General features: G+C 39.4%; 3 protein-coding genes across 31 annotated transcripts in view; 2 read left to right on the top strand and 1 right to left on the bottom strand.

Moving 5' to 3' along the window:
• LOC103978438 (uncharacterized) overlaps positions 1–11,913 on the top strand; it is a 30,691-nt gene extending 18,778 nt beyond the window's left edge. For 7 of the 14 annotated variants that reach the window (XR_010491977.1, XR_010491978.1, XR_010492007.1 and 4 more), the window contains 7 exons: positions 20–141; positions 5,257–5,305; positions 5,406–5,653; positions 5,748–5,816; positions 10,982–11,085; positions 11,164–11,346; positions 11,477–11,913. The gene's annotated coding sequence lies outside the window, so the exon portion shown is untranslated. Of the gene's footprint in view, positions 1–19; positions 142–4,799; positions 5,137–5,256; positions 5,306–5,405; positions 5,654–5,747; positions 5,817–6,979; positions 7,042–10,981; positions 11,086–11,163; positions 11,347–11,476 lie in introns of all 14 variants that reach the window. The other 7 variants (XR_010492001.1, XR_010491992.1, XR_010491976.1 and 4 more) reach the window with 7 other exon arrangements.
• Positions 11,914–12,731: 818 nt separating this feature from the next.
• Positions 12,732–16,541, bottom strand: LOC135625273 (pentatricopeptide repeat-containing protein At3g02330, mitochondrial-like). 13 transcript variants are annotated; one of them, XM_065129886.1, is made up of 5 exons: positions 13,939–16,541; positions 13,779–13,843; positions 13,369–13,692; positions 13,021–13,051; positions 12,732–12,944 (listed from the first exon to the last, which is right to left on the bottom strand). In XM_065129886.1, exon 1 carries the CDS (start codon positions 16,347–16,349, stop codon positions 14,073–14,075), a length of 2,277 nt encoding a protein of 758 aa, XP_064985958.1. In that variant the 5' UTR covers positions 16,350–16,541; the 3' UTR covers positions 12,732–12,944; positions 13,021–13,051; positions 13,369–13,692; positions 13,779–13,843; positions 13,939–14,072. The 13 variants fall into 13 exon arrangements, with proteins under 13 accessions (XP_064985958.1, XP_064985952.1, XP_064985948.1 ...); XM_065129880.1 differs by having other exon boundaries at positions 12,732–13,051; positions 13,369–13,479; positions 13,590–13,692; XM_065129876.1 differs by having other exon boundaries at positions 12,732–13,051; positions 13,369–13,476; positions 13,590–13,692.
• Positions 16,542–18,741: 2,200 nt separating this feature from the next.
• LOC135583846 (ureide permease 2-like) lies at positions 18,742–25,862 on the top strand. 4 transcript variants are annotated; one of them, XM_065129796.1, is made up of 8 exons: positions 18,742–18,889; positions 20,979–21,260; positions 21,773–21,911; positions 22,513–22,687; positions 23,282–23,325; positions 23,417–23,535; positions 24,041–24,415; positions 25,174–25,862. In XM_065129796.1, exons 2-8 carry the CDS (start codon positions 21,024–21,026, stop codon positions 25,327–25,329), a joined length of 1,245 nt encoding a protein of 414 aa, XP_064985868.1. In that variant the 5' UTR covers positions 18,742–18,889; positions 20,979–21,023; the 3' UTR covers positions 25,330–25,862. The 4 variants fall into 4 exon arrangements, with proteins under 4 accessions (XP_064985868.1, XP_064985874.1, XP_064985885.1 ...); XM_065129802.1 differs by having other exon boundaries at positions 18,754–18,889; positions 20,967–21,260; XM_065129807.1 differs by lacking the exon at positions 18,742–18,889 and adding an exon at positions 18,997–19,098.
• The last annotated feature ends 1,023 nt before the right edge of the window (positions 25,863–26,885 follow it).

The following is a 26,885-nucleotide window of genomic DNA, read 5'->3' as shown; positions in this document are numbered from 1 at the left end:
GAAACTTTCTGATCTACAGAGGATTGCAGTGGGAGCAGAAGAATTGCTGTCTGGAAATACCATACCTCTCTGTGCCCCTGGCAATTCTTTTGATGGATCAACTGCTCAAATTTTCCAGAACGAGACAGTTGCTCCAACAAGGTACATTATAGACTATCCATTTAGCTCCATTATTTTATCATGATCATTCTCGCCAAGAATTCCCTTGCGCTGATGCATTATGCTGATAGCTGCATGGCGCTTGTCACTATCAGATAACCATGATATGTGGTCAGGGTATTGTACTCTCCCATGCCTAGTGCTGGGACTGCTGAAATGGGCAGGCTATGCTTTTCAATGTTTGTTGTACCGTCCTATCACGGACAAACTTCTAAACAAGATGATTGTTGTAATGCTTATGTATGTTCGTGTCTTTTGGCATGTTCATGCCTTGTACAGCATGTAGAGGGGCGGCCGAAGGCTTAATAGTCTCATTTTAGTTGGGTTGGTGGCCCCTTTAGGCTTCTAAATAAAGGTTGTCATGTGGACACGTGCGAGAGATTTTCGATCTGTAATTGACCATTTTACCCTTTGTTGTGCAACTGTTCAGAGCTTGTAAAGTCTGTTTGTAATTTGCATTGTCTATGAAGTGCTTTTTGGAGATATTTGCTTGTGGATCCCGATTGAGGCGTTCTCTTTAACCCGTTATCTCTTTTGTTGGTCCTAAGGGATAATGGGAGGCTTCGGGGAGGCTAACCTTTGTGGACGGACACGCAAGGGTGTCGCACGACTTAGGCAAAACCAGCTAAGTCCGTGACAGATGGTATCAGAGCGGGACAAGCACTCATAAACACTTAGCATGCAAACGTGGGGGACCTAGCGAGGCTGCGTTGAGGGCAGTCAGCAAACGCGCGACCGTTTGGGGGAAAACGGGCATGGAGATGTAGGGAAAAGGAGTCGCTCGAAGGAGCGGGCATCTGACATTGGCATTCAGAGGAATGGACAACCCTTCGCGCAAAAGGCACCACGAGAACAGGCAAGCTTGGAAGAATGCGGAGCGTACAAAGGTTGGGATGACTGAGTTTGAGCTACGACTCAACGTTGACAACTATACTTGATGGTGCTCAAGACAAGCGAGGCGCTTTGTAAAGGATGAGACCATGCAAGGTGGAATGAGTTGCTCAACGACCAAAAGAGTTATGCAAAGCTCACAGAGGTGAGGGGAATTGCTAACTCGAAGAATTTGGTACTCATGCATGGGCTTGTATGCGGACGATGGAATGTTCGCGGCCATCCCAAGGCGACCGAAACTCGGTGCCATGGAGCATTGAAACTTTCTCTTCAGCATGTGAAGGATACGTCCGTAGGAGGCTGAAGTGTGCAACGAGTTTAGCATATTGCTAGGCCTTGAGGGGTGCAGTGGGGGCTGTATTGACGTGGAGTCGCAATCTAGCAAGTGCGTTTGTAGGAGGCAGAACAATGCACAGTTTGTTCAGCAGATCGGAGTAGTCCAAGGGGATGGTGGTCTCCGAAATGAAGAGAGATATTGCTCCAACGGGATAGTTATCCAGGAGGGATAAGTCCCGGCTCTCCAGAGGGAGGAATATGTGGGACGGACCTCATAAGTTGAGGAGGAGTACCTCAACAAACAACAACTCCATGAAGCTTAATGGACTGAGCAGGCGGTGAGGAGTCGTTGCATGATCTCGCTCGAGAGAATGCATTGGTGGATGCATTGCGAGATCAAGTGGGGGAGCGACCCAAAGCAACTTAAATGAAGGCACACTTGGAGTCGATGTGGAGATCGGACTCAAGGGAGGGCTGACCCATGGAATGGTGGGCACGAGGGCCACCATCAACTCAATGCAAAAACGAGGAGCGGAGCAACTTGGGTGTAACTTGGCGAAGTACTCAAGCCGTATGAAGGGAGCCAGCATAGAAGTTGGAACATGGAGCAGAGGCACTGTGCTTTCCGTAGACAGAGGTCAAGGACATGAACTCTTACAGAGGCAAGAGTAGGATCATGTTGTTCCATGGGTCCTTCATTCTAACGGAGCGGACTCATCTTGCATGGTGCCAAAGACGAAGGGAGCTTCTGGGCACATGCACCTTATCTCGGAGAAGCATTTGATGGAGGAACTAAGGTGACTCAATTTGCGGAGGCGAAGTTGGGTTGAAAAGGCCTTAGCACGGGGCAAGAGGACTCAAAGGTGGGTACTCTTGAAGAATATGCCACAGTGTTGCCATTCAAGTTGCCATGAAGGAAGCGATGCGCAGCAGAGATTGTGCTGGTAGGGGCAGAGGCCCAGGATCCAGACAATGGTGCATAAATTACAGTGAAGTCGGTGGACTTCGGGAGCTACTAGGCGACGGACTATCCTAGAGCGGTTCTTCATCTAGGTGTGACCCAAGAGTGGGTGGATGAAGGTCGATTGCCAAAGGAGCGAACAAAATTGAAGGTGGAAGAGACCCTGCGATGTATTGGCAGAGGCCACACATGGAGGGTTCACAATTCGAGTTTATTCCAGAAGGATCAGAATACAATGGAGATGTCACCAGGAGGTGACATGGTGCAGCGGATCGTGGTGGAACAGTTCGTGGCAATGCGATACATACGACATAGTCCCGTAAGGGACTAGATCATATGGAGGTATGATCGGGAGCTACTGGAAGCTCCACTTCGGTGAACAACACGACGGCAAGAAGGGCTATGGATTCAAGGAGTGAAGGCCATGGTACCGCAGAGGCGTGTCTTCCGGGCGTGCATCGAATTTTGCATCGGATGAAAACCTTGGTCATCAGCATATGGGGGCTGTGTTCCACCAAGGGAAAAGTTCGAATGCAAGTACCAGTGAGCCCCATGAGGGGGACTTGATCATGCAGAGGTATGATCGAAGCAGCTGGAGAGTTGGACTGCTCCAGAGCTTATATTCGCTTAAGGGAGCCCGGCAAGTCAGAAGACAAGGTCGAGTAAGCGAACGTTGCTACCAAGGAAGCTAAGGAGAACAGAATCGGTGCAAACCCTACAACGTGATGGCAGAGGCCATGCATGGGAGTTGCAGTCTGTCTTTCCATCGACCAAACGGACTACTTGGAGAACACAGAGGTGTTAAAGCAGGGGGTCGAAAGGGGCGAGGAAGTGACGACGAGTCTAGAGGGACTTAGCTACCCAAAATCAAGCATTAGTTAGAATGGAGGTGGACTCAGAGGAGTGCCACGAAGATATATCTACTGATCGTGAAGAAAAGGGATGCAGATGCAAGGCGACGGATAATAGGGCAATGGGCATGGCAGCGCCATGGTACCGCAAAGGCGGGACTTCCGTGAAAGTCATTGATCCCTTGCTCTCATGTAGGGAGAGCGCTTGGTCGTGAAAGGGGCCGAGGAGGTGGAGCATGCAGAGGCAGTCTCCAAGTACCGAGACAAGGCTGAAGGGTAGAGGCCGAGGAACTTCGTGAGACCGGTGTCAATGAGCTTCTCATTAAGATAGCCGAAAGTGAAGGACTTCGGGTCATGCAAGAGTGCATAACCAAGGAACAAAGCAGGCAGTACGCGGTGCTGTACCTTTGCTACTCAGTGGAGTAGGCGGCAGGGTTGATGGAGAAGACGGTACAATCCCAGAGGCGACCAAACCTATGAGAGAATTACTCCAAGTTGGGGTGAAAACTTCCTGCATTCCAGAAGTTCGATGGCATTGAGAAGGTGAATCACAGTAACTAACTCAACGCAAGGAGTGCAAACACTTCAAGTACTTCAGAAGTGTGAGCAAAGAGCAGGCGAAGGCCAGTAACCAGCTCGATGCATGAAGTACAACCTCGAGGAGGCGGGCGAAGTCAAGTAACCTTTGCCTTCTCAACTCTTAAGAGAATGGGCGAAACCGAGTACCCCAATTCTCTTATCTATCCAGCAGAGGAGCTCTGCATATGTTCAAAGACCATTCAAAGATAATGGAAGACAATAGTTGTCAAATCCTCACCAACGGTGATCAGTGCTATTGAGAGTAGATTGTCCGCTTCATTTCCCAACGAAATGCCAATCGAAAGCGGAAGTGATGCGAACCTACTTGGATGTGACAACTAAGTGAAAGAAGAGTCAATGAGCAAATTTTATGGAGGAATGACCCAAAACTTCAGAAGTTTGCGAGACGATGCTCGTTAAAGCTCCGACAAGCATCCACCCAGTTCAAACAGCATGAGGCATTTGAGAGACTGGCGCAGTAAGGATGGTCTTTTTCTTCATTTGGAGGATCCGCAGGAATCAACAAGGATCAACACAACTCAGCCAACCCCACGCCAGAGTCAGAGTTATTGGTGAGTTGAAGCAGCATGGCGGATCAAAGGTTCGACTACTCAAATTCAGCAGTGGAGAGCAGTTGGAGCAGAAGATTGAAGACTCAGCAAAGGCAAGGAGTTGCAGTGTTCACAAAGGCTTCGACGAGGACGTCGAAGGAATAAGTGGGGGAGAATGTCACGGACAAACTTCTAAACAAGATGTTTGTTGTAATGCTTATGTATGTCCGTGTCTTTTGGCATGTTCATGCCTTGTACAGCATGTAGAGGGGCGGCCGAAGGCTTAATAGTCTCATTTTAGTTGGGTTGGTGGCCTCTTTAGGCTTGTAAATGAAGGTTGTGTCATGTGGACACGTGCGAGAGATTTTCGGTCTGTAATGGACCATTTTACCCTTTGTTGTGCAACTGTTCAGAGCTTGTAAAGTCTGTTTGTAATTTGCATTGTCTATGAAGTGTTTTTCGGAGATGTTTGCTTGTAGATCCCGATTGAGGCGTTCTCTCTAACCCGTTCTCTCTTTTGTTGGTCCTAAGGGACAATGGGAGGCTTCGGGGAGGCTGACCTTTACGGACGGACATGTAAGGGTGCCGCACGACTTAGGCAAAACCAGTTAAGTCCGTGACAGTCCGACGTTATGGTATGGGTGGTATGTACCGGTCTAGTTTGGGCCGTTATAGCAAAGCTATTTGCTACTTCATCAAGTGCAATCCATGAAGGCTTCTGTCTCTTATCTAAACAAGGTGACAGGAAACACACTAAAAGACTTTTAGTTCCAGTGCTTCACAGATGAGCTTAAATGTAGATCAGAAATTTGTTCATGGGCAGAATGCAGTCTTGAACCTAGTTGTGAACCTAGTTGCGAAGCATAAGGTGATGGTTCTTGATATCAGAGTTTTTGCTTAATTAGTATCCTTTTTTTTTGTATTTTGCTTTTCAGAAAAAATATATTTTTTGATTCTGAATGGTCTGAGTATGTGAATCCTTTTCCAGTATGCCAGAGTTGGACTGGCCTCAGGATTTCAATCGATTGGCTGAGAAGGTTTGTAAATTTATATCAATTTGGTTGGTTAGTCAATTTTCGAATGCCATTTATCCCAAACTTTTACTATGAATATTATTGACCTTGTTTTCTAATATAGGCTGATGATGGATCTGAAACTATGGATGATGGCCTCTTGATTCCTGAGTCACGAAGAGGGCTAATCCTGACAACCCAGCTGATGCATCATCTTATTCCAGCTGTACCAGCTAAGGTATTCAAAGGAGAGACCACTAAAGCTTATGAAAGTGTGACATTCTCCATTGCTAAATCAGCACTTGCGGATGCATGCAGCCTCTCCTGTTACTCGGAAAGTGATTCCCATTTGCTGATGCAACATGAAAATATGTAAGCATCTCCCTTGAAATTCATCAAGATTATTATAGTATGTCCTTGATAGATTGAATTCTCTTATCTCTCAAGTCTGAATGTTGCTTTTCAGAATTTTACGGGTGAGATATATGTAATATGGGCGCATACTTTTTCCCACAATATATATAGATTTATCGAGGTACATTCAAAATTCCATTATTTTTCATTTTATCTTTCTTTTCCTTTTACCATTATATTTGATGTTTACTGTAGCATTTAGCTCAATTTAGCTCTTTCGAAGTTTGATGTTCTTGATGGTGCTGATGATGCTTTCGAAATTTTACTAGACGAGTATCAGGTGATATGTAATAAGGTAGTATACTAATAATAGTAATAGATGAGATCATTAGACATATTAGATCCATTAGACATTAAACTTGTCAAGACTAATTTTGAAAATTTAAAGTCAAGTTCCATCATCAAAACAGACTGAAACATACGAGATGCTAGCATGGAAGAAGCATGCAGAAGCTACTGAAATATTTTTCCCATAAAAGGAAGTCCAGGGAGAAGTTTTTGTTTCTGTTATGGCATTAAATGTAATTGATATTCTCATTCCAACAAGTTTATTATTTATCCATGGCATAATTAAAATATGATGTGCTGTTTCTGTATCAAGAACATGAATATGATCAACATTTCTCTTGTAACTGAGAATTTTGACACAAGTGAAGAATCTCACATTGTTTATGGCTCTTGAATTCTAAAGTAGGCGACAAACAAGGTGTCTAGTTTGTCATAAATGAAGTTGTCATCTATCTTACGGGATTTGGACGTGCAGGGTTAACATTTCAATCCAAATGGATTGGTGAAATGCCATAAGATTATCCAGAAAGGGAAAACAACCTGTCTCATTAGGTTTTTGGTGCCCAGACTTGTTTGTTCTAGATAGTTAAATGCTCCTACTTCAGGAAGAACAACAGGATTAAAATTTGAAGATTATGTCACTGATGACATTTGTTCTTTCCCCATTTTATGACTTTTACTTGATGGAAACTGCATAAATTTTTATTTGGAAGAAATGTTTAAAGAAATATAATGATTGTTTTGAGTTGGTCATAGGCAGATTACCGCTGAAAGACCTGGATCAACATGGTTCTCTGATGAATTTAGTGTCCTTGCATGTTTTTACTGTCTTGAACCTAGTTGTGAAACTGCTGAAAGACCTGGATCAACATGGTTCTCTGATGAATTTAATGTCCTTGCAAGTTTTTCTTACAGTCAAAGGCTCCTTGGTCTAATGCCCATATTTCTAGCCTTATTTTTGCACTTTGATAATTTCATTTGATTCATATGCTTCAGGTTGGAGGAGAGAGAGGATCTCAATGTTGGATGTACGACTGGAGTGCCAAAGAGTTATAGAGGTTTCCTATTGTTAACCGTTTAGGCAAATTTCATGATTGTACTTGTTGGTGAACAGATGTGACGTATCTTGAACCCAAAATATATCTTATCAGTACTCATACTTGGAAGCCTCCTGTGCATGGAAGTCGGATTCTCTGCTTCTCACTCTAGATGCATCAATTGATCATTGATCAATTGTCTTTTTTTTCTTTCTCAATATCCTGTGATCATGGTCAATCTTTCTTGTTGCTTTTTCAACAGCCCCCTCCAGCCAAAGATTAAAAAAATTAAAGAAAAAATCGATCTGAATAAAGACGTTAAACATGGATCAGCGGGGACTAGTAGTTATTGTCGTATCATGAAGCTAAAACAACATCATAGGGGTGTTGGCCTTTAAAATTAACACCCATGGTTGTTTAATCCTTTTATTACGAGGGTCTTTGTATATTTATAAAGATAAAAGAAGATCTAGAGTCTTGCATCATTCTTTCAAATGGAGGGTTTTAGTAGGATTTCATATTCTTATTTGAAATAAGCTTGGAAGAATGCGTAGTGTACAAAGGTTGGGATGGCTGAGTTCGAGCTACGGCTCGACATTGACAACCATACTTGATGGTGCTCAAGGCAAGCAAGACGTTTGGTAAAGGATGAGACCATGAAAGGTGGAATGAGTTGCTCAGCGACCGAAAGAGTTGTGCAAAGCTCACAGAGATAAGAGGAATTGCTAACTCGAAGAATTCAATACTCATGCAAGGGCTTGTATGCGGACGATGGAATGTTCGTGGCCATCCCAATGTGATCGAAACTCGGCGCCATAGAGCATTGAAACTTTCTCTTCGACATAAGAAGAATATATCCGTATGAGGCTGAAGTGTGCAGCGAGTTCAACATGTTGCTAAGCCTTGAGTGATGCAGCAGGGGCTGTATTGACATGGAGTCACAACCTAGCAAGTGTGTTTGCAAGATGCAGAACAATGCACAGTTTATTTAGCAAGTCGGAATAGCCCAAGGGGATGGTGGTCTCTGAAAATTTCAAAGAGAAGGAAACGAAGAGAGATATTGCTCTAATGGGACAGATATCCAGGAGGAATAAGTCCTGGTTCTCCAAAGGGAGAATCATGTGCAACAGACCGCACATATTGAGGAGTACCTCAAAAACAATAACTCCACGAAGCTCAATGGATCGAGCGAGCGACGAGGAGTCATCGCATGATCTCGCTTGAAAGAATGCATTGGTGGATGCATTGCGAGATCAAGTGGGCGAGCGACCCAAAGTAACACAAATAAAGACACACTTGGAGTCGATATGGAGATCGGACTCAATAGAGGGCTGACCCGTAGAATGGTGGGCGTGAGGGCTACCATTAACTCAATGCAAAACGACGAGCGGAGCAACTTGGGGGTAACTTAGCGAAGTACCTAAGTCGCATTAAGGGAGCCAGCATAAAAGAAGTAACATGGAGCGAAGGCACACTACTTTCCTTGAATAGGGATCAAGGATATAAACTCTTGTAGAAGCAAGAGCGGGATCATATCGTTCCATGGGTCCTTCATTTTGATGGAACAGACTCATCTTGCATGGTGCCAAAGATGAAGGGAGCTTCTGGGCTCATGCACCTTATCTCGGAGAAGCATTTGATGGAGGAACTAAGGAGACTCAACTTGCGGAGGTAAAGTTGGGTTCAGAAGGCCTTGGCACGAGGCAATAGAACGCGGAAGCGAGTACTCTTAAAGAATATACCATAGTGCTACCATTCAAGTTGCCATGAAGGAAGCGATGCACGGTGGAGATTGTGTTGGTAGGGGTAGAGGCCTAGGATCCAGACAATGGTACACCAATTTTAGCGAAGTCGGTGGACTTCGGGAGCTACTAGGCGATGGACTGTCCTAGAGCTGTGTTTCGTCTGAGTGTGACCCGAGAGCGGGTGGATGAAGGTCGATTATCAAAGGAGCGAACAAAATCGAAGGTGGAAGAGGCCTTACGATGTGTTGGCAGAGGCCACACATGGAGGGATCACAATTCGAGTTCATCCCACAATGATCAGAATGTAATGTAGATGTTACCAGGAGGCGACATAATGCAGCGAATCGTGGTGGAACAGTTTGTGGCAATACGATACACATGAATCTAGTCCTGTGAGGAACTATCTCATTCTGAGGTATGATCGAGAGCTACTGGGAGCTCCACTTCGGTGAACAACACGATGGCAAGAAGGGCTATGGATTCAAGGAGTGAAGTTCATGGTACTACAGAGGCGTGTCTTCCATGCATGCATCGAATTTTACATCGGATGAAAGTATTGGTCATCAGCATATGGGGGCTATGTACCATCGAGAAAAAAAGTTCGAATGCAAGTACCAGCGAGTCTCATGGGAGGGACTTGATCATGCAGAGGTATGATCGTAGTAGCTAGAGTGTTAGACTGCTCCAGAGCCCATATTCGCTTAAGGGAGCCCGGCAAGTCAGAGGACAAGGTCGAGTAAGCGAACGTTACTACTAAGGCAAACTCTAAGTACAGAGGCAAACTCTAAGTACTGAGACAAGGCTGAAAGGCAGAGGCCAAGGAACTTCGTAAGACTGGTGTCAACGAGCTTCTTATTAAGATAGCTGAAAGTAAAGGACTTCGGGTTGTGCAAGAGTGCACGACCAAGGAATGAAGCAGGCAGTACATGGTGTTATACCTTTACTACTCAGTGGAGTAGGCGACAAGGTTGATGGAGAAGAATATACAATCCTAGAGGCGACCAAAACTACAAGAAACTTGCTCCAAGTTGAGGTGAAAACTTTCTACAATCCAGAAGTTCGATAGCATTGAGAAGGTGAATCACAGTAGCTAACTTGATGCAAGGAATGCAAACACTTCGAGTGCTTCAGAAGTGTGAGCAAAGAGCAGGCGAAGGCCAGTAACCAGCTCGAAACATAGAGTATAACCCTCGAGGAGGTGGGTGAAGTTAAGTAACATTTACCTTCTCAACTCTTAAGAGAATAGACGAAACTGAGCACCCCAATTCTCTTATCTATCCAATAGAGGAGCTCTGTATAGATTCAAAGACCCTTCGAAGATAATGGAAGACAATAGTTATTAAATCATCACTAATGGTGATCAGTGCTACTGAGAGTAGATTATCCGCTTCATTTCCCAATAGAATGTCAATCGAAAGCGGAAGTTATGCGAATCTACTTGGAAGTGACAACTAAGTGAAAGAAGAGTCGATGGGCAAATTTTATGGAAGAATGACCCAAAACTTCAAAAAGTTTGTGAGGCGATGCTCGTTAAAGCTCCAACAAACATCCACCCAGTTCAAGCAGTATGAGGTATTTGAGAAACTAGCACATAGTAAGGATTGTCTTTTCCTTCATCTGAAGGATCTGCAGGAACCAACATGGATCAACATAACTTAGCCAACCCCACACTAGAGTCAGAGTCATTGGGGAGTTGACGCAGCATGACGGATCAAAAGTTCGACTACTCAATAACAGCAGCAGAAAGCAGTTAGGAGCCAAGAGACACATTGCAGCTGGAGCAGAAGATTGAAGACTCAACAAAAGCGAGGAGTTGCAGTGTCGGTAAAGGCTTCGACGAGGATGTCGAAGGAATAAGTGGGGGAGAATGTCACGGACAAAAGTCTAAACAGAATGTTTGATGTAATGATTATGTATGTCCATGTCTTTTGGTATGTTCATGCTTTGCACAGTGTATAGAGGGACGGTCGAAAGCTTAACAACCTCATTTTAGTTGGGTTTGGTGGTCGTTTTAGACTTGTAAATAAAGATTATATTATGTAGACACTTGTGAGAGATATTCAGTCTATAGTTGACCATTTTGACCTTTTGTTGTGCAACTGTTCAGAGCTTATAAAGTCTGTTTGTAATTTACATTGGCTATGAAGTATTTTCTAAAATGTTTGCTTGTGGATCTGGAGTAAGACGTTTTCTTTAACCCGTTTTCTCTTTTGTAGGTCCTAAGATACCTTGGGAAGTTTCGGGGAGACTGACCTTTGCGGACGGACACGCAAGGGTACCGCACGACTTAGGCAAAACTAACTAAGTATGTGACAAGCAGGTAAAATCTTGGTTAATTGTGTGATTCTGCTATTTTCTCATATACTCGGAAGCCTTATTTTTCCTATGTAAGTTACAGTGATTGCTGTTGACATGTCTTGTTCTGATGGTACTTCCAAAGGTGGTTGTATTAGTGGAAGTTTTGTAGATCAAGAGTTGGTCATTCAGACATTTAAGGTAATTTATGTCATCTAAAGATTCTCCTGGAAGCAAGTTGTCCAATGGATGCGGCAGGGATAGTGAGCGTAGAGCAAACTTGCAGGTAAGACTGCAAAAGCTTTTAGTAATTCAATCATTTACAAAACCTTCGGTGTCAAGGAATGGATGTGTATGTTGGTCTTTTGTCAATTCAAGCTGAGCAAATGATTTTGGTCCATGACTAATATTTGCAGTGCTGCATTGGCATTGCTTGCTTCATCCATGATTCATCCTCATCCAGTAGAGAAATCATCATGTCGCTGGAAAGCATATATCTCAAAGTTGAGTATGTTTGATTCACAGCAACAAGAAGCTATAAGAGTTCCCATAAGATCTCCTCTCCATTGATCTCTGTTGAAGAAGCCAATGGAATCCAATGGAATATGGGGTCTCGATCTCCGATTGGGGGGGATGAACGTTCTTGCAATTCTTGGAATGTGTTCGTGTACGTGGTTTTGTTCTAATTTCTTCTTTAAAGTAAATTTTTGTGTATAATTATGTGTTTAGAACAGATACTAGGTGGAATAGGAATAATGTGAAGTTTAACCGGAATCGAGGTGCGTGTAAATGTAAATATCTTATAATTGTATGTATTACTAATAAAATATATTAAGCATGATTTATCTTATCAGTTTATATTAGTGTACTGATTGATAATCAGTATGGTATGTATCGATTCGTATTAATGTATCATCATATGATATATTGGGACATATAGATATATCAATATGTACCGTTCATACTGATTCTCTATCAGATCGGTATGCATCGCTTGCATCGAGCGATATGATGAATTTTGATATTAAGACATAGACGTAAAGCTTTTTATTATTGTTGCAAAACGATTGAGAAGATTCTCACTCCATGGTTAGATTACATAACGGAGTCTAACCCACATCATTCATCTTCTAATGCTGCAAAGCAAACATGAAAAAGAAATCTCTATTTCTAACATGAAAAAGATACTTTTAACTTTTTATGGAGCTTTGATATAGTTTTTCTTTTCTTTAAGAGAAAAAAAAATCTTCCAATATGAAAGCTAAGGACCTTTTATCGGTCAACCATTCCATCCCTACCTGTACGTTTCTATCTTTGCCGAGCGTTTCATAGTTTGAGCTTACGATACGTTGACACACTTGAATACAACCATTGGGCCATTCTTCCACGACGTCAGGTCGGATGTCATACTCTTCTTAAGTGACTCTATCGATTTTCCATAGCTCGTCATTTATTTTTCCCAAACGACTGTCCTCTTCATAGCTCCGATGGTGAAAGTCATGTCAAGCATCTGTTTGGAGTTCGCTGGGTCTGTCGATGGCTGATGTTGTCGATCGAGATGATAGATTGGCTGCGTGCACCAATAGATGCCCTGCGAAATGTCCTATATAATAAGCCCTCCTGTTGAGGGCATGCTTTGATGTCATCAGATTGTGCTTTGTGCTACTGGGATGATACCACTATAAATATTTATGTATTCGATCTCAAATAGTAGTATTTGACATTTAAAATGAACAGTCCTTGCCATTCTCAATTATGATAATCAAGTGATGACTTGACAGATAAAGCGAACATAGAAGCACAAGTTTTGATTGACTGATCTTCCAATCCTGGATGACATAGGAGAAGCTTGTGAAGTTTGCTCTCACCTCCATACTGCATCAGCTTGAAGAAAATTGGAAGTTTTCTCAGAACCTCATTTCTTAACTCACAAAGAAGAAGTGATTAATGACATCTTTACCACAGAAATCTTCAGTTCTATACTCTTGAACCTGAAAGGAGAAAGAATACAATTAATTAAACCTATGTCACAAAGGATCTATGATCATTGTTTCTAATATAGCTTATATGTTCCATGTGAAGAAACCCAGCAAATTTTATAGATTATGTATATGGTAATCACATTGCTGCTAGGTTTCTGATACCCTGATGCCTAGGCAGACTGAGAGCATGCTAGAAGAATCTAAGCATCAAGGATAAATACTATCTAAATATTTGAGTCAACTTAAATATAAAAAGCAGTCTTTGATTCAGATTAAAGACATTTTGACTTCCTGTGCTGGAGCTTGTTCTTTGGTCTTGAGTTCACCTTTGTCCTTATTTGACTGGTATGCTCTTGCAGCAATGAGTTAAATCAAACTTAAGATAACAATTTCCCCACATATTAAGGATAGCTGTCTTTCATCACAGAGTTCACCTGCTAAGAAAATATATGCAGATATTGTTATCACCATTTTCTGCAATTACAAAAATCAAAATGAATTGGAATTTTGGAAACTTGATGAAAATGATCGAAGCAACTGTGCTAACTTGACTAGCTGGGGATCAAGAGCACAAACTTGTCCTCTTTTTTCTAGCAACAGAACATTGACTGAGAAAATTTGGCCTCCTTTTGGTCCATATCTTGGTCATTCTGTAATATAAAAGCTTATAACTTCCCAAAAGACCTGACTGATATCAAGAAAAAACTAAATCTAAAAAATGCAATAGATAGCCTACCTTCCAAACAAAAGAAGCTATTCACCAATGCATAACAGTTGGACGTGGCCAATATTTAACACTGACTGCAAGAAGGGTCCATGTCAAATATATTAACAATGAGTGAGCATAAAAGGTACTACTAATCATAATCAAAAGTATATGAGATACTATATCACACCTCTCAAACTTGCATTTCAAAAAGAGCTCTTCTTAGTTGGTTCACCACAGGAATCTGATGGATCCTGATACAATTTGCTTGAATTGAGGCCTCTGGATGCAATTTTCCAATGCATTACTAAAATGCTTTTAATCCTATGTAGCACCATAACTGTACAAAGGCTCTTCTGCTGCGTGAACCCAACTAAATCCGGGCTCCTTTCTCGTTTGTGATCCTGTTATCTTCCTCAAATTTTCTGCATCATGTTGTCTTCCTACTTCACAATACATATTGGACATGAGCACAACTGTAGGAACATCTTCACCTTGCATTTTCATAACTTGGTCTCTTGCTAGCTCGGCCAGGTCTAAATTACCATGAAGTTTGCAAGCAGATAACAACGTTGCCCAAATTGAAACATCAGCTTCAAAAGGCATGCCATTGATCAACTGTTCTGCTCTATCTAACATCCCAGACCTGCCAAACAAATCAACCATGCATGCATAGTGCTCCATGCTTGGTACGATACCATGCTTAGAAACCATCAAATCAAATAGCTGAATTCCATCTTCTACTAGCCCACGGTGGCTGCAAGCTGACAAAAGAGAAACAAAAGTTACATGGTTCGGATGTACATTTTCCTTTTCCAATAGAGCATACATTTCTAGAGCCTCATGCCCATACCCGTGTTGTGCATATCCAGTGATCATTGTGTTCCAGACTACTATGTCCTTGTTTGTTAGTTCATCAAAAAGTCTTCTACTCTCTTCCAGGGCTGCACACCTAGCATACATGTCCAGAAGAGCACTGCTAGTATAGTCATCCATAACCCCATGCTTTATGACACATGCATGAATGTGTTTTCCTTCCTCTGGACCAGCTAAATGGCCACAAGCCTTTAAAACACTTGAGTAAGTGAAACTGTTGGGTGATACTTCTGTAGAAATCATGGTTTTAAAAAACTTCATTGCATCTGAATAGTGACCTGATAGTGTAAGTCCTGATATCATTGTAGTCCATGAAATAACGTTTCTCTCTCGCATCTTATCGAAAAACTCTAGAGCTTGGTCGGCAGCACCATCTTTGAAAAGACCATCTAGCAGTGTAGTTCTAACCATCAAGTCTGATGCAAATCCATGCTTAATTGCATGAACATATACGACCCATTCACACCCACAGCACGAAGATAACAAAGCAACAAAGGTAGCAAGATCAACATCTATATGCTTACAGTTCATGTCATTAAAAAGGGCTAAAGCCTCTCTGTAATTCCCATCTTGCCCATGTCCAGAGATCAAAGAATTGTAAGAAACAGTATTCCGTTTATGCATGCATCCAAACACTTGACAACTTTCCTTTATCGAACCACATTTTATGTACATATCAATCAAAGCAGTGTTAACTACCACATCTTGCCGAAAACTTGACTTCTCAACAAACCCATGAATCGCCCTCCCCAAATCCAAAGACTTCAAACCACCACATGCTTTGAGTACACCAGATAAGGTGCAATCATTTGAGATGAAACCTTTTGACCTCATCTCATGGAAATAATCCAATGCAAAAGTGTCAAGTCCATTTCTTATTAACCCACCAATCATCGCATTATACAATGCGACATCAAATGTCTGTACACTCTGGAAAACCATTTCCAAGCTTTGTGTATCTCCAAATCTGCCATACATATCAATGAGAGAAGTTCCAACAAAACAGTTTGAATCAAGTCTCATCTTTAAAATAAGCCCATGAAGTTGTTCTCCGATCCTTCTCTCCAATTCTGAGCAAGCCTTAATCATACTCCCAAAACTAAACTCTGTAGGATGGAGATTAAAACTCCGTCTTGCCTGCTGGAAAAGTCTCAGAGCCTCCTCATGGGCACCAAAACTTACGTACCCACTAACCATCGTGTTGAACATAACAGGATCCTCGACCGGAGACAGACCGAAAAGGGAGACGGCACTCGCCAGATCACCAAGCTTTGAGTACATGTCGATGAGAGCAGCATTGACAAAAGAGTCCGATCCCCATCCAGAGACCATCACTTGGGCATGGGTTTGCTCGCCCAGACCCAACTTTCTGAGCTTCCGGCATGCCACAATGGAGGCTGAAAACACGAACTGGTTGAGCTCGATTTCTGCCTTGCGCAGCTGGGACAAGAGGCGCAAAGCACACATAGGATCGCCGAGTCCAGAAATCGCAGACATAAGGGTCGAGTAGGAAACCAAGTTTCGCTCAGGCATTTCGTCGAACAGCGCACGGGCATCGTCGAGGCAGCGGGCTTTCGCATAGAGGTTGAGGAGATGGTTCCAAAGGGTTGTTTCTTGCAAAGACCCAATCTTGATCATGTAGGCATGGATAGATTTACCCACAGGGACACAATTCTGAGCGATGGCAGCTTTGATCCCCGAAGCGATCGAAGAATAACAAGACATGGAATTGGGCAACCTCTTGGCGTCCGCATACAACACAGGATTACCAGTCTTCGGGGCAAACACCCATCGATCATCCACCAACAACTCCGAAGAATGAATCTGCAAACGAGTGATCGATTCAGTGCATCATCAGACGACAACACTTTGACTGGAGCACCGACCAAGCACCCCGAGTTCCAACCTGGCAGCAGGATTTCGACCCTTTGTAATCAATCTTGCGAAAAGTCAACGTGGACACTTAGTCAAACCTTTCGAAATCCTTAAAAATAATGAAGTTGTGATAGTAAATATTGAATGATGTATTTTCACATAAATTACTGTATATGTCTTCATGATAAAAGCGAATTTATAATAATATCAAATCTTATTTATTTTTATGATAGGAAAAGTAATGGCGCAAGCATTGACTTGCCGAGTCACCCAGCAAATCATTGTCACCTAGACGATGATGTGGGTAGGAGAATCCGTGCACCTCCCTTATCTTACGATTGTCAATAGGTACACGACGTTTATCATCTGTGATTTCGGAAAAAATCGCACGAGCCAATCGTAAGATGCATTAATCTTTTGCGATAAAGCTCATTTCCCCTTCTTCCATATGCTTAGTGTAGGCGACTGTCGTCCACTTATCCTAGGCAAGCACTAGCCCTAACAAAATAGCATGCTTGTAATCGTTCTTTACTAACAATGTGTCACAGAAAGATATACCAATCAATAGTCGATATAAATGAGCCATTGGCCACCTTCCACCAATCGCTCAAGTATAAATTACTATATATGTCTTCATTGATAAAAGCACATTTGATAAAAGTATAAATTACTATTGGCATTGACTTGCCGATTCACCTAGCAAATTGCTGCCACCTAGATGATGATGTGGGCAAGAGAACCTGCACGCCTCCCTTCCCCTGCAACTTATCAATTTTGGGAAAGACCATATGAGCCAACCATAGGGGGTATCAATCTTTGGCGACAAAGCCCATTTCCCCTTCTTCTAGTTGCTTAGCATAGACGATCGTCATATGCTTATCCCGGGCAAACACTAGGCCTGACAAACAACACGCATGCAGTCGTCCTTTGCTAATAATGCATCGTAGGAATATATATCAACCAACTATCGACATAAATGAGCTCTTGAGGGACACATGAGATGGCTCTAATAAGCCATCGGCCTCCCTCCACCGATCGCTCCCCCCCCTCCCCCCACCCACCCACTAATAAGCCTAAGGAAGGATGGAAGATAAGAAAAAAATTTACTATTCTCACTCCACTACTAATTTTACCATCGGAGGGATCGAGTTAGGACCCTCGACGACGATCAATTGTGTAGGGACCTCGATGAAACCAAAGCACACCTCGGGATGATGCAAAATCCATCTCGAATTGCATCATCGACCCCTCCTCATTGCAACCGCCTCTCGTGACCATCACGTCGACCACTTAGATGTGCTTGTACCTTTGGGATAGAATCAAGTCGTGTCAACCTCTCGATCAACGACATCAATACAGTAACATTTTAAGATATCAAATATTAAATATCAATAAAAAATATTGAATTGAGTTTATTTTTTATTCTTTAAGACAAATAATTCATTGTAATTCCAAAAAAGAGAGATTTTTTTGGAAAGATATTCATATTTTTATATTTTTCAAAATACACTTTTTATTTGTCATAATTCCTTGAAATATTCCTAATAAAATAATTAGTGTAGGTATATTATACTATATATAGATCCGTTTATAAATGAATGGGTTGTCATTTTGCTATATAGATCGGTTGAATCCCTCAAGTATAAGATTTAAATATCACTTAGAGGAATCGATTATTTTTAAATTTATAATATTTTTGACACCTCCATACCATAGAATTTATAAATTTATAATATTTTTGACACCTCCATATAATATTTTAAATTTATAATATTTTTTAATCGATTATTTTTGGACTAAAAAACCGATAGAAATCGAAATATATATATAAATAATAGATTATCTTATTGATTTAAGAACAAAAACAACCCGATAATATTTTTATACTGGTATTTTTAAATATGCTTACGTACCACACCTGAGGAATTGGACAAGTTCATGAACCAATCTCAATGATATAATCAAATATGTGTGTGATGGACAAATAAAAAATCATTATATTCGGAGAGATGTGTTGACCAATAACATTTTATTAATACAAAGAAAGAAACGTGATTCATTGACCCACCACCGTTCCATGGAGATTCGACCTGGAGATTCCCCGAATCTCCGGATCTACCGATCCTGCATCTCGTCCGTTCAGTGAGTCAATCGGACGACAAGAAATAGTCGTCATTTTCAGAGAGGTCATCAATGAGGTGAATCAATTCCAACTGTTGTCCAATCATCCGCCAACCTCCCATCAGTGCCTGCTGCGGTCGTCAGATTCCAACAGCGACTTTTCGTCCAAAATCTCATCGCCATTTTCCTTGGGTTTTAATACCTCGAAGATTCACCAACTGGCTTCCGCTTTCTTCTTCCAGAATTGCTCTGTGACTCTCCTCCGCAAGGTGAGTTCTTTGGCTTATCTACTCTTTAGACGGATCATGTCGCATGGAATCTTTGACTTGGATCCTTTTACCTTCGGCTTAGATGTTCTTGGATATGTTGTCATGTTCTCCCCAGGAAAATTTTGTTGGAAAGACTGGTTTTTTGTTGTTCAAGACCGAGGGTTTATTCTGACATGTGATTCCTTCTTTGGAGTTCCTTTCCATTCAAAGTATGCTAGGTTTTTTTTTATGTACCATTGTAATGATTTTACCCTTTTCTGATTGACTTTTACACTAGAAGTTCTTGAGTGCTGCTTCTAACTTCTATGACCACCATCAGTTTCTGTTAATGTGGCTTTGGCACCAGATTGTTGCTTGTGATTTTCATTCTCTTTTTTTTTTTTTTTTTTCATTTTCGTTCCTGGAATATGGGTTGTTTTTATTCAGAAGAAAATAAGATTTAAAAGGAAATTTTTTTGGAGTTGATTTGCAATAAGAAAACTCATGTGTGACGAACTTATTAATCTGATGCACTATTCTTCAGAATGTTTGTCAGATTCTGCTTTGCCCTCCATTAGTATATCATGGATGATGAATAAATAATGCAGATCTAGAGACAAAGGGTGTGACCATATGGTAACCTGCTTCGGTGTAATCACCGGATATTCAGCTATATTTGGATTGATCCTTGTTTGTACATTATGATTAAAGAAATAATTAAAATCGGTTTCCTTAACGGAGTGGACAATTTAGAAAATCAATTAATTAATTAATTAATCCAAAAATCAATTTTCTTTTCTTTTCTTGAGAAGAACGTCTCTCTCCCTTCATATATAAAGCTGGTGAGGCTCCTCTTCTATTCTTCATTGGGGTAAAGAGGAGCCTAACAACCACGAGATACGAGGGAGGAGAGAAGCCTCCTTGAAAAAGACAGGTTCTCTACCTTCCTCAGAATTAAATTTCTTTTGTTTACTATTTGAAAAAAAAAGGATGCATAAGTCTAACAATCAATTTTTTGGATTTCAGATTAGTCTTATGAGGATTTAAGGTCAGTTTAGTGATGTTCTAACTGAATTAAGTTTCCGAGTTAGTTGGACCAATTCAGCTAAGGTTTAGGTCAATTAAGGATTGGAATGAGATCGACACCTCATAAACTTATAATTTAAAAGTTCTATTTGAATTTTTTATTTGAAAATAATTAGTGATTTTTAAGAATTTAAAATTATCATCGATGATATTGATGTGATTATTACCATGTGGTATATGCAGCTATGATAAGTGGTTCATATTTGAAGTGCCCTCGTAAAAGGAGCTTTAAGCTCATCGTAATGCGCAACCACCAATGGAGCCTCACATGTTGTATATTAAGCATTGTAGATCATGATATTTTACTGTATGACTTCTTAGGATGTATATATGAATGAATGAATGAAACAAATGAGAATTAATGATTATGACATATGATAGATGAGGCCTTTGTTTCTCTGCCAAGGGCCAAGTTTAGTAGACTACCAAATATATTGACTAGACAGTTTCCTACTATTGAGAGGGGAACACAACTCATTTCGATAGACGAGAGACCACAACTCCATCCACTCTTGAGAGTGCGATATGAGTTCTTTTCATCTGCCATTAGGAGAATATAAAACTCATTTCTTTTTATTCGTTGTTGGAAGAGTACTCCATTGGGTATCCGATATCTGCCTATGTTTTATGTGAAATTACTTGACAGTTATTGAGATATGTTGCATGAGATGCATGATTGTGTTTATTTCATAAGAATTATTCTTGTTTTTTAATCTTTGGAGGTTCTACCTAGCATAATTGCTGATATGATTTTGTTTTTTATTTATATTTATCCGTAGAGAAAATTCTGACTTGTATTAAATTTGATACTTGGGTGGAGGAGACTTCTTTATGGTTAAGTAGCACCACCAAGTTCCAGCAATTGTTTTAGTCGATAATGTTCAGTATTGTAAAGATAAGAATATTAAATTTAGTGAAAAAAATTACCTATGTAGTTATGGAGTTTGATGTGGTAATCTATTCACAATATAATTTTCTTAGTACAGAGTTAAAACATTTTGGGATGTGACAGTGAATCTTTCAGGTATCTATCTTTGGCTCTTCCTCTGATCAAGAACTAGTACTGAAGATGTACCTGGTACAAGATAAAGGAGGTGCTATTGCACTTATGTTGGCTGCCCTTTTATTCTTGGGCACCTGGCCTGCTGTTCTGACTCTTTTAGAGCGGAGGGGTCGTCTTCCTCAACACACTTACCTTGACTACTCCATAACCAATCTCCTGGCTGCTGTGATCATAGCCCTAACACTTGGCCAGATTGGTGACAGCACACCTGAGATGCCAAATTTCATTACCCAGCTTGGTCAGGTTATTTCATGCCCTCTAGTTTTAGTTGACATTTTATTTTTCTTCTCTTAGATTCAAGTACCTTCTTGATTCTGTACACTTGTAGAAGAATTGTTAGCAAGAGGAAATCCTGTTTGTATTATAAAAGTATCTAACTGCACAGTGAATTGGAGAATTTTGAATTCTTCTGCTTTTAACATGTCAAACAATTGCTAGGTGACATCAACTTTTTGTTTCAATCAGTTTTTTTTTTTTTTTAATTGAGTCTTTTGCTTAAGATCAAAGGTGAGTGGGCTTATAATCCAGTTCTAGCATTATATGTTGCTTAAACTGCATGCTACTTTGATTTTAAAAATTCATTTCAATACCTGTTTATTCTTCTGTAAAATAATCATTTTTGAAAATGGTTTCTGGACATAGTAGGTTTCTTTCCACATAATTTAGTTACCCGGCACTCTATTTCAATTGTTGATAACTTCTTGACTGAATGATTCAATTTCTTGTGACTAAATTTAGATAATGAATATTTGCAGGATAACTGGCCTTCAACCTTGTTCGCAATGGCAGGTGGAATTGTTCTAAGTCTTGGGAATTTATCAACACAGTATGCATGGGCATATGTTGGTCTTTCAGTAACAGAAGTTATAAGTTCAAGTATAACCGTAGTTATTGGTAAATACCTCATGCCATCTAAAGGTTTAGTTAATTGAACAACTTCTATTTTACTTACTTTATAGAATTTATTTTATTTTACTTAATAGAATAGAGGGAAAGATTGTTCGGATGATTTTTTTAATTGAATATTTTCTCTTTAGATCCCATGTGTTTGCAACATAATTTTACAGTCTGTTTCTTATTTAACTTGTTATAGTTCCTAAATCAGATGTGTGTGCCATAGTACTTGAAGTTTCGGACGCCTTAAGGTAGTGACTGATAAATCATAGTATACTCTTTGTGATATTATAGGAAAAGAAGAATGAGAAACACTCTTATGCTTTAACATTATCTCGAATTTCATCATCAGCCCAGATTAGGGATTTTTTTAGCATTTCATGGGCTAGAATTATCCAACAAGATGACCTAATATTTCTAGGATGTCTTGATCTATTCCTTTCCATCTTGAAAACAAGCCTGAACTATGTAGTGGAAACTCATTGGTCCACTACATTGAATGTACTTCAATTCTTAATTAGGGAAGATTGCTCTAGAATGCATATTGTTTCTCCTTCTTAGTGTGTTTTAGCTAAACTCTTCTCCATTGTCTGAAATGCAGGAACTACATTGAACTATTTTCTTGATGATCGTATTAACAGAGCTGAGATTCTTTTCCCTGGAGCTGCTTGCTTTCTTGTTGCGGTTTGTCTGGGATCTGCAGTTCACTCTTCAAATGCTGCAGACAACACAAAGAAACTTAGTGGCTCATCAAGTAACTCCACGTCCCAAACTTGGTATAGTGTCCTCATGAACTAATGTTCTTTTTATCCATTTAATACCTGTAAGGACTAGGAAATCTAAAGGGAAAAAATAATTAAATTTGTTAACTTCACTGACATGATCATTGGCAAGGATAGATCAAAGATATCTAGGAGAATTATGCCCATAGCAAAAAAATTAAATGGGCCTTGTTTAATTATTATGGGCAGCTATAATTAATTACATTTTCCTTTCCCCCAATCCCAAATCATCAGATGAGATAATTTCTAGCAAATAATTTTGGTATCCTAGTTTTTGGGTACATCACATCTTTGCTCCTTAGCCAAGGTATTTTGCCATTCAGCTACCTCCATCCATCCATGCCAACAAGATAGAATGGCATTTTATGATGCACTTTTCTTTTGTACAAACTATTGCTAAGTTTGTGCCATGTTGTTTACATGCCCATCAATATGTACCATCTGTTTGTGATGTTATCATTGACACTGCTAGAAATTTGTAGAATAAAGATCTTATAGTTGTGCTTTTTTGAAATGCGATCAAAATTTTTTCCTTTGAATTGTTCTGAGTTTGGTTGTCAATTAAGATCAACTTTTACTCGTTTGTAGCAATTCTAGGGATCAAGAAGTCAGCAAGAATTTACCAGACAAAGGTTCTACTTTGAGTATATGTTTCTTAGTTTTAAAGCATAACTTCCAGCATTCTCTGTTCTAAGTTGTTTTTCTTAAATTCTCTGGCTGTAGATGAACCCAGGGACTTGGAAGATGGAGGTTTGGTTTCTGGCTCTAATATCAATACTGAGAAAGCAAAAGTTGGAACTGCAGAATTCCTTATACAGCTTGAGAACAAAAGATCTATTAAGGTCAGCGATCATACAGAATTCCTGTCGAGATCGTGTACATATTTTTTTAATAAAAATATTTTAAAAAGAATATATAAGCTTGATGTAGACAAGAATATTTTAAAAAAAGAACAAACAGGAATATTACCTAGCAACCACACATGATTGTTCACTGGCATGCAGTATTAGCCATATCGATCTGTGCATATAATGCTCCAAAATATGTGTTCAAGAAGTCTTGCATACATTGGAACAATTTAACAATTATTTTACACAAACGAATAAAGTTGTATGAGACCAGATTTTATCTATATACGTGCACTTGATTTTTATGTGCATCTGTTTGCTTTGTCAAATTCCTGTAGTTTGAATTGTTTAATATTCTGAAGCCTATGCTGCTGCAGTGGCCAGATATACTCTACTTGGTAAATGGTCAGATCCAAGGTCCTCATGCATTTGGATTATTTACATGCATTGAAGACACACACATTATCTCAGATTGATCAGTGATCATGTCTATTTACAGGTGATAGGGTCTAATACATTTCTAGGTCTCAGCATCGTATTCTTTGCTGGCATTTGCTTCTCACTCTTCTCTCCAGCATTCAACTTGGCCACCAATGACCAATGGCACACATTAAACCAAGGTGTGCCACACCTTGTGGTCTACACAGCATTCTTCTACTTCTCCAGCTCCTGTTTCATTGTTGGGATCGGTCTGAACATCTACTTTCTATACAAGCCGGTACTCGGTCTTCCGAGATCATCATTCACTGCTTATCTCAAGGATTGGAAGGGCAGGCACTGGGCTCTGCTGGCTGGATTGCTATGTGGTTTCGGAAATGGCTTTCAATTTATGGGTGGGCAAGCTGCTGGATATGCTGCAGCTGATTCTGTTCAGGTTAGTGTATTATAGTACATTTTCTGACAAGTTATATGCGGTCGTGAGCTGTAACATTGCTGAAATATTCTCTTTTTCTTTCCAAAGAAGAATCTTATAATCATAGACAAACCTAGTTTGGCCAATCATGAATTGAAAATGACCTTACCTCTCTTTTAGTATGTGGATGCCTCTAGGAGTAGGACCCTGTAACTAGTAAAGAGCCATAATAGATTCCAGGATTATTTTCAAAGTGTTTAAGCTGAGTTGATTTACAGAATCCTAATTTTCTATAATTATTTACCAATTAAAGAAACAAAAACAATCAAGTTACATGTTTTTTTATTTTACATGGATTCTGGGAAATTATTTTCTGCTGTGTACAATGTTTTGCTGTAAAACTTGGATGCATGAAAAACCTTGTTTCCACAACTTCATAGTAAAACTCACTTTAATGCCCTCTTGATCATGTATATGCTCCTTTAGTCTTGTCTTCCAAAAAAAAAGAATTCTGGTTTGAACAAGTAGATATCTTTTTCATGTATCCATGAAGAACTGAATTAAGCATGAAAATGGAAAATGAAGTATTCACTCGGTGTAACTAGATTTTCATAACCTCACAATCAGCTAGATGATGAAAACAATTTCTGCGCTTTATTAAATATGTTAGGCAACAAAAGAAAATTACTTGTAGCCAATAATGGTACCAAAAGAAAATGAAAAAAGTTCATATAAACTGATTTACATATTGTTTCTAACTATTTCTTTGTATGAATCAGGCATTGCCACTTGTAAGCACATTCTGGGGCATTGTCCTTTTCGGAGAATATCGAAGGTCTTCGAGGAGGACATATGTGTTGCTTGTGAGCATGCTCTTTATGTTCGTTGTTGCTGTGGGTGTTCTGATGGCTTCATCTGGGCACAGAAAAAGTTGATGCAAATTTGCAAAGGACAACATCTAATTCTCTTTGATGAGGTCGTTTTGGTATCTCCTTAACTCATCAAGAACTGCTCTTCATGTGTAGATTGGCACACTCTCCATTCCATAAGGTTTACAGTGGAAAGTTAACCTTCTGAACCAAACAAAAAGTCTTCAAATAGCCACGTTTGTGTTTGTTAGCACTTGTCTCGTGCAAAGTATGTGTGAAGAACATATCGATCACTGCATGTTGTGGACAAGAACTGAATGAATGATGCAGATGGAGGATTGCAATTGCTATCTTTTATGGATACTGTAATCCGGGGAACATCCAACTTCTACATTGTGATAGAACATCCAACGACCATATTGATCATGCAAAAATCTACTCCTTTTTATGTCCACAATGTTAAAAGAATGTTGACCTTTGTGATGTTTGTAGTTTTGAGGATTTTTTATCATGCACTTGATGATGTGTTTGAAATGGGAGATGACAATACAGCATACACATGTATCTATTGACTATGAAAGCAATAATGATGTTTGACATTTACTTGAGTTCATAATAATAAATTATCTATCTGTATTTGTTCCGAAATAAGATTGTAAATTAAAAGATCAAAAGAAAAGGCTTTGAAAAATTGAGATTAAATGATGTGGAAGTTGTAAAGGTTAGTCCTTTTTTTTTCTATTATAATTTATTTACAAATGACCAAGAATATTTGAAAGGTTTTTAAATAAGATGATGTGGATGTTGTAAAGGTAAAGCTTTTTTCTAAAATGTTAAAGTTATATGCTTCCATATTGGTCCCAACAGAGATACTAAAAAAAAGAAAGGCAAAAAAAAGTATTCAAAAGGTATATTATTTAGATGATGTGAAAATTGCAAAAATAAATATTTGCTTTAAATATACTTTTTTTATAAAATAATAATTTTATTTCACAAAAGAAGATTCTAATGGGAAAATTAAACAATTTATTAAAAAATATGTGCTACCTATGAATAGATTTTAGATTATATGATGTGAAAATTGTATAGTCAAATATTTACCAATAAAAAAATACCTTTATTTTTTAAAAAGTTATTAGTCAAAATAAGCATCTAATGAAAAATGAAATAAATTAATAAAATGCTTGCTAGAGGAAGAGCTAAGATTCTTTTAATGACTAGACCATGTGAAAATTGTAAAAGTAAATCTTTTTTACAAAATTATAATTTTATTAATATTTTTAATTTTTATTGGTCAAAATAAGACTCTAATGGAAAATTTAAAAAAATCATCAAACAACTCTATCATTCTATAAACTAATTTTCCAAAAATAAATTTAAAACTAAATATTTTAATTAATACATTTTATTGTTTTTATTTTTATATGAATAATTATTTTTATTAATTAACTTGAAGGAGGGTTTATACCTCCAACCCTTGTGGCTAGCAGCCACACACTCTAACCAACTTAACTATTCCAGCTATATAATTTTTTTATTTTTAATTTATATAAACTATTGTATTATTCTTACCTTCAACATCATAAATATATTTTTTTTGGACAAACAAATTAATTCAAGAT

The sequence above is a fragment of the Musa acuminata genome, chromosome BXJ1-3 (assembly GCF_036884655.1).
Source record: "Musa acuminata AAA Group cultivar baxijiao chromosome BXJ1-3, Cavendish_Baxijiao_AAA, whole genome shotgun sequence".
In the NCBI taxonomy this organism is placed as follows: Eukaryota; Viridiplantae; Streptophyta; class Magnoliopsida; order Zingiberales; family Musaceae; genus Musa; species Musa acuminata.
Note: the sequence above shows the minus strand (reverse complement) of the source record. Positions and strands in the feature narration are given on the sequence as shown.

Bases quoted from the DNA above. Each gene is read 5' to 3' on its own strand.
- LOC135625273 (XM_065129822.1), bottom strand. From the start codon at position 16,349: ATGTCTTGTTATTCTTCGATCGCTTCGGGGATCAAAGCTGCCATCGCT.
- LOC135583846 (XM_065129796.1), top strand. From the start codon at position 21,024: ATGTACCTGGTACAAGATAAAGGAGGTGCTATTGCACTTATGTTGGCT. The intron at 21,912-22,512 runs GTAAATACCTCA...TCTGAAATGCAG, and splicing joins AAGTATAACCGTAGTTATTG to GAACTACATTGAACTATTTT. The intron at 23,536-24,040 runs GTCAGCGATCAT...GTCTATTTACAG, and splicing joins AGAACAAAAGATCTATTAAG to GTGATAGGGTCTAATACATT.